At 42.6% G+C, this 6,924-nt stretch overlaps 1 protein-coding gene across 3 annotated transcripts; it reads right to left on the bottom strand.

Annotated features, from left to right (window-relative positions):
- Window positions 1-2,088: 2,088 nt before the first annotated feature.
- sp7 (Sp7 transcription factor) lies at window positions 2,089-6,519 on the bottom strand. Of its 3 annotated transcripts, none has more exons than XM_085275195.1 (2): window positions 6,058-6,519; window positions 2,089-4,837 (listed from the first exon to the last, which is right to left on the bottom strand). In XM_085275195.1, the coding sequence occupies exons 1-2, from the start codon at window positions 6,076-6,078 to the stop codon at window positions 3,488-3,490; spliced, it is 1,371 nt and encodes a 456-aa protein (XP_085131321.1). In that variant the 5' UTR covers window positions 6,079-6,519; the 3' UTR covers window positions 2,089-3,487. The 3 variants fall into 3 exon arrangements, with proteins under 3 accessions (XP_085131321.1, XP_085131320.1, XP_085131322.1); XM_085275194.1 differs by having other exon boundaries at window positions 6,043-6,517; XM_085275196.1 differs by lacking the exon at window positions 6,058-6,519 and adding an exon at window positions 5,592-5,652.
- Window positions 6,520-6,924: the final 405 nt, after the last annotated feature.

Genomic DNA, 6,924 nt, shown 5'->3' with positions numbered 1-6,924 from the left:
GGTTCACTCAGGTCACTTTACTTTTCCACTTTGCCACTAAAGCCTTATCTTGTCGTTACTTGCGGCCTGGCTGTTGAGCCTCTGGGCATGCTGACATTCTTTCCCATTTCAGCCCACTGTTCGCCACAGAGACCCAGGCACACCTGCAGACACCTGCGCTTTTGTCCTGCCTCTCACAAACCCCCGCCCGCACATGCGGGCAGGTAGAGGTAGGGGTACTTGTGCCTGTGGCTATATCAGAACACAGCCCATTGTTTTATGTGACTAATCAGTTAGGACCGGATAATAGCAGGAAAAGAGGTTAATTAGCATTTTGTTCAACACATCACGATGAGGGCTTTCATTCTAATGAACTGGAATCTGATCCCCTCCCCGGAGTAATTCATTAAGCTTGAGTTTGCGTAACTCATCGAGTCGTCAACGCTTAACAAAACACCGGGCGAGGAAATATTCTAAAATTGCTTCTTTGTTTTTGTTAGATCGGAAATTAGTTGCACGATGGCTTAAGCAGGTGTGTCTAGGATCCTCTGGAATAACCTTTTTAGTCTTATTAAGTCTGCTTTTGATTTTGTAAATGGAGCAAATGGGCACTTGTGGGCAAACCATATGGAACAGATTGTCCCAGCTTCTGCTTTTTGCCTCTATGTGTCACTGCATGTATATTTTCTTTTTACGCTGTTACTTGAAGAAACACTTAATGTTTCCTGGCTTTCTAAATAAAAGAAGTAAAAATAAAGTTAAGGCTACAGTATACCACCACCACTGCAAAGGCAGTGTATTTTAAAAAGGCAGAAAATACCAGTAGTAGCAGAGGTTTTAAAAGCCACTGACCGTCTTCTTAACCCCCCCACCCTCTCTCGCTGGCCTGACACACCCTACCCATACCTCATTCCCCATGTTTGCCTTTTATGTTGTGGACTCGACCGTGTGCCCACTTCAGACCACCATAAACATGTCGGCCCTTGATGACAGAGTCGGCCCCGGGACGTTTTATATAAATTGACCTCAACTACAGCTCATTAGAAGCCCTAAATTGGAACCATGCAGCCTGGGAAGTGTAAATGTTACAATAGTAGAGTCAGTAGATTCAGGGGGGTTCAAACAGCGCAGGTCTCCTCTTCACTTCTGTCATGAAAGTCTTTACGTTTATGAAGCCAGTGTTTTGTTTCCTGTTCTAGTTTAATGTATTGTAATTGTTTACGAATTGAGATTTTCCATGAAACTTGACCATATCTCTAAATTTGTCATGTGTGCTTGCCTGCCTTGCTATATCTTGTTGGAAATATGCTTAATTATGATAAAGATTAGCTCCTTAAATCATTGTTGTCTGGCACTGCTACTGGTGCACATATCTGGGGCCTCATTTGGTCTATCCTGAGGCTATCTCTCTTTTAAAACACAGCGGGAAATCCGCCCTCCTAAAGTATTTTTATTAGTCTGGAAAAGCCTGAGTAACCTGACAAGAAAGTGGTGAGAAGGACAAACAAGTGCCACTTGTTGGGACTTTAACTCTTCCTCAAACCCAGGAAAAGTGGCAGAGAAAAAGAGAGGCGTTTTAAAAGATGCTTGGGGGATCGGCTCGGCCTCTTCTCAGCGTCTGTATCTCCACATCGTGTCTTTCGTCCCGCATCCTTCCTTAATTGGGGTTCTTTGTTTGACCGCCTCCCTGGATAAACAATACAACCACAGCTCCCCTGTCCTAATCCCCTCTTCTTCTCTCTCCTGACTCTCCTGGAGCATCGCTCTCAGTAATTACCCCTCTCGAGCTGGAGAGTGGAGTAATTGTCTTGAGTGTAACTACAGTGGATCTCTGAAAGGGGGTCATTGTGTGGAGTTAAGACTCCAATTCAGTGAACAGCTTTGTTTGTGCTGCAAAAGATAATGAAAGTATTTGGTTAGCCAGGCTGAGGTGGAAATACAGTAAGATATGAAAAGAATGATGTGAAGTGAGGCGAGAGAAGGGGATAAAGTGTGATAAAATGATAAAGTGAAGGCTCATGGAAGAATTGCTTCTCATTATTTCCGTCTTCATGTTAAAGCTTCCTCTCTGAAGGATTTTGTGTAGGAACAACACAAAAAAATTCTCTTTCAAATTTTTTTTTACTCTTAAAAGCACCAAAATTGTCATTATTCCACACCATAAACCTTACAACATGTGTACCATGCTTCATCGCTATTTACAGTATCTTTTACACTCATTTCACAACAAGTCAGCAAACACCAGGACTTCAGTTCTGCCTAAATAACAAAATTAATAACCAAAAAAAATTAAGCTTTTACTTTACGTTCTTTGTTGTTGTAACCAAAGCGTTCTAGACATCATTTCTTGTGGAAAGTTATACAAAACATAGAAAATGCATAAAAAAATAACACACCTATATACATATCTATATACTGTTGTCAATATATAGTATGCACAAACAAGGAAGAAAGCCCTTATTGATCATTATTTTGCCAGGTATGGAAGACTTCACAATTAAAAGATTATATAAGAATTAGTTTACACGCACATTTAACTTCAAGGTTTATAAATAAAACTTTTAAAACAACCCCCAAACTCTTCCTTATAGCTAATAAATAAGAAAAAACAGTCTTAATTTAATGTATTTCATTTTCTTTTTGGCCGGCTTCAACCATCTTGCATTCTTTTTTTTCTTCAGGTATTTCCTGCAGGTGCAAGATAATCTTTCATGTGTATAATTTAAGACATAAATTAGATTATTAAAGTAAATATGAAATTAAATTAGACATGGTAAGAAGCAAACAGCAAACAAAGGTGAAATGCAATACCTTGTACAACAGAGTGTCTTTGGCAACAAAAAGCTGTAAGTGTAGATTGTCCATTGATTGTTTCAAGAATAATGAATAAGTATCAAAGTACAGCTGTAAATCAGATTTTTCTCTAGGCATGCAATGCTTCATCGACTCCATCATCCTGACCATAAGTCTCGTTTTAAAACTACTTTCCTTTTGCGGCTTCAGAGCTCTTTTCCTTCTGCTTTTGCAGATTAAATTTCCCCAGTGGTTTGTCTCATTTGAAAGGCAGAAAATGTGTGTAGGCTACAAAATTTGTGCACGAGCATGTTTACTTGTATGTGTTTCCGAGCAGACGTACTTTTGTGTATCCCCCTGCATGCATGCATTATGGATGTTTGCACATTTGCTCATAGTTATTCCTGTTCACATGTGCATATTGTGTTCATTTATGTCTCGGTCGCTCATATTTGTGCATGTGTGTCTGCATACATTTGAGGATCGCTATATGTTTGCAGGCTTGGTCATATTTATGCTTGTGTGTGTGTGTGGTCCAGAAGTGATTTCTACCTTTATCAGTCCTGTATCATATCAAGTCTTTTCAAACACTGTCTCCTTTGTATGTCTTGAAATAAAATACAGTTTTGTGTTTGTAAGGTGAGTTTTTTTCCTATTTAAAAAAAAACAAAAAGAAGAAAAGAAAACACCTCTAAAATTTCAAGACTTCATCAAGTCAGATCTCCAACAATCCACTGCTGTTCTCCACCCCGTTAGGCGTGCCAGTCTTCTCATCTCCGTTGGTGATTTGGTCAGCGACAGGATTGGTAGGTACAGCGCTGGAGTTGAGCTCTGTGGTCTCTTCGCTCCGAGAATCTGCGTCTCCCTCCACAGCTACAGCTTTGCCCTGCATTGCAGAATCTGTGTGGGTCTTCTGATGCTTTGAGAGGTGGTCGCTGCGTGTGAAACGCTTGTTGCACAGTAGACAGGTGAACTTCTTCTCCCGCGTGTGGGTGCGCACATGCCTCTCCAGTTCATCAGAGCGGGTGAAACGTTTCCCGCAGAACAGCCAGTTGCAAACAAAGGGCCGTTCGCCGGTGTGCCAGCGCAGGTGGGCTTTCAGGTGGGAGGCCTTGCCGTAGACTTTCCCACAGCCCGGGATGTGGCAGCTGTGCACTGGTTTCTTCCTCAGGGATGCAGCAGAGGCTCCCAGCCTCTCCAGCTCCTGGCAGTTGGGGCAGTCGCATGAAGACCGGGTGGGTGTAGCCCCTCCGCTGTAGCCCCCTGATCCCCTAGCAGGCTTTAGGCCCATGGGATTCTCAATTAGCCCTGCACTTGGCACAGGTTTGGGCTTGTACATGTCCTGGGGCAGCATGTGCTGGGAAGGTTGGAGGAGATGTGAGGAGGAGCCCAGTCCCACGGAGGGGTAAGGAGCTGGGTTAAGTGGTGTAAAATCGGTGCTGTAACTGGGCAGCTGTGGGCTAAGGGATGCCTGTGGTGCCACAGGCTGCAGGGAGGCCTGCAGACCTCCATCTGCTTGGGGCTGGGTTGCTGACAGCCAGTTGGAGTTGGGATGGACATCCCACCAGGAAGATGTAGCATTAGCTGGAGCAGCAGTTATGCCAGGGTGGATACCAGCCTTATACCACGAGCCATAGGGGTGTGTCATATCCAGCGAAGTATACACACTGGTGAGACAATCGGCTGTAGCATGGGCCTTGGACACTAAAAGAGACGGGTCCTGTGAGACCGAAGTCTGGAAGGAGTGAGAGAAAGGGTTATATTCTGTAGTGTAGCCTCCGGCTGAAGGAGGGGGACTTCCAGTGGGTGTAAGCAGCCCGCCACCTCCTCCTCCTCCAGCTGAAGTGAAGGAGCCAGTGTAGGAGTCTGCCAGGCCACTGCTGTCTGTGGTCCGCCCGTTCTTGGCTGTCTGAAGGTCAGAGGTCATGTTGTAGGGCTTCTTTACTGGAGAGGTGCTGGCAGTCTTACCGGGTGTAGCTGAATCCCTGACAGGGCTGGTGCTGCCAAACTTGTTGCAGGTAGCTGTTAACATAGCCAGAGGACTGGAGCCATAGCGTGCGTCTTCCTGGGGAGGAGGAGACACGGGAGAAAATTAGACTTTCTGCAGGAAATGGCTGCTTGCTGCTGCCGCTTCTGTCAGTGTCAACTCTAATAAAAAACGTATGTGTGACAACCACCGCTGGCTTTTCCTCCTCTCTCTGTTTTCTAAGTGGTCACGGCAATTTTAAGCAGTGGATGTTTGTGTTTGTAAAGTTTCAGCTGTGCTCAGCAAAGGAGGAACTCCCTCACTTTTAGTTTTGTCCAAACTGCTTTCGACCAGCTTAAATTAATTTAACATTTATGTTTGCTTGAAAAATACAAAAATCCACCTGAATTTACAGTTCTCCTCATACAGACGATTTAAATATGTACCAGGTCATCTAACTGCCATCATGGCAACGAGCTATTGTTCTCGGTCGTGATCTTATTATCTACAAAGCAAAAAATGTGCCATTTTTGAACTGAACCGATTACATCAGATTATATATTTGACTCAAACATGTCACAAGAATTTAATTTGATTTATGTTAGGTTCCCACGTGGCAAGTACCTAACGCTACAGCAGAACATTTCAGAGACTTTCTGCTGGATGCACAGTTTACACATGGATATAACTAATAAAACATCAGCTTATATTCCTGTATTTCTGTTTAAACTGTGCGCTGAGGTGTCAACTATCAAACCAGCTGTGACACATCTGTAACTACAGCATGTAACTTTTAATATTCGTGGTTAAAAATCAAATATTCTGCTAACTTTTAGATATAAATCTGACTCACTCTCAGTTCATTCACTTTCTCTCACAACACACTCTGGTTGAACTCCCTTCTTCATGCAGATTTTCCTCTGTTTTGTAAGTAATAAAAAGTCGTGACATCCTTTAAGATGAACTAGCCTGCTGCCCTTACAGGACCTGTTATCTTCATGTCTTGCACCTCTGACAGTTCCCAGATAATGAGCAATCACATCTTAAGGAAACGCCAAATTTGTGCAAATATAGGCTCGGTGTGAATAGAAATATTTCAAGGCACTTTCAGCAGCTTAGCCTTTAGTATATTTAAATCTCTTTTATCACTCTTATTTTTTTTCTCTCTCACTATGTATAATAACCTATGAGACGACCTGAAACTACTGGAAGTTTCTTCCTTAGTAACTGCACGACTTTCTTATAAATATTCCACCATCAAAAGTTTGTATTAAGAAGAAGGAGAAAAATGAAAAGCTACTTACAATTACATTCCCTACCTCCAGAATAGATGCGGCCATCCCTGAGAAACAAAATCCTTAGGAAGCTGAGGGGAGTGGGAGCAGCGCAGCTCAGAGTCCCGGGACAGTTTGGAAGAAGTTGGGCTCTAACGCGGGGAAGTGTTTTGAGGCACTCGGGTCCCGCCCCCTAATTATAGGCTATGGGCTCTTTGAAGACTCGCTAAGAAGCAATAAAAACCCAGAGCCGAGGGAAAATGGACGGAGATTGGTGGCTAAAATCAGGACATCCCACCTCCCCAAACGAGAGTGTCGAATCTTTTTTTTTTTTTCAATATAAATGCATGAATGGGTTAGTCATCAATCACAGTGTGGACATTATTTCAATTTCACTGGCATTATTTTTTCCACTGGGATTAGTCCAGTGGAGTCTGAAGGAAACGACTACATTTGACATCCCCTCAGAGAATTATCTGGATGGACTCGTCTATAGAGACGCTCACGCACGCCCTCAGTTATAAGCTGGCTGTGTTAGACACTAAACTGCAAAACTGCAAATAAAAAGTGCGAAACGACTTAAGCTTTCTCTTCTGCTTCTTCTCCGAGAGAGCAAAATAACAAAAGAACGTGTAGCCTCTGCCACATAAATTTAAAAAGAAGAAAAAAAAAATGAGTTGACCGAGTCTGTGGTTTCTATCAGAGATTTTATTATTCTGGTTTCAACCCTCTCTCTGTTTCCAATATTCTTAAACGCATTTAACTGCCTTTTCAGACATTAACTGTGATGGTTAAAGAGGTTAAACTACAGAGGCATGCGAAGAAGAAAAGGATCCAGTCATTAAATAAAATAAAGAAAAGATTATCACATCAAATAAAATGAATTAAAACGCTTAGTTTAAAAAAAAAAAG

This window comes from Mchenga conophoros, linkage group LG5 (genome assembly GCF_057382185.1).
Source record: "Mchenga conophoros isolate Kocher_MC1m ecotype Shallow Benthic linkage group LG5, M_conophoros_male_GT1.1, whole genome shotgun sequence".
In the NCBI taxonomy this organism is placed as follows: Eukaryota; Metazoa; Chordata; class Actinopteri; order Cichliformes; family Cichlidae; genus Mchenga; species Mchenga conophoros.
Note: the sequence above shows the minus strand (reverse complement) of the source record. Positions and strands in the feature narration are given on the sequence as shown.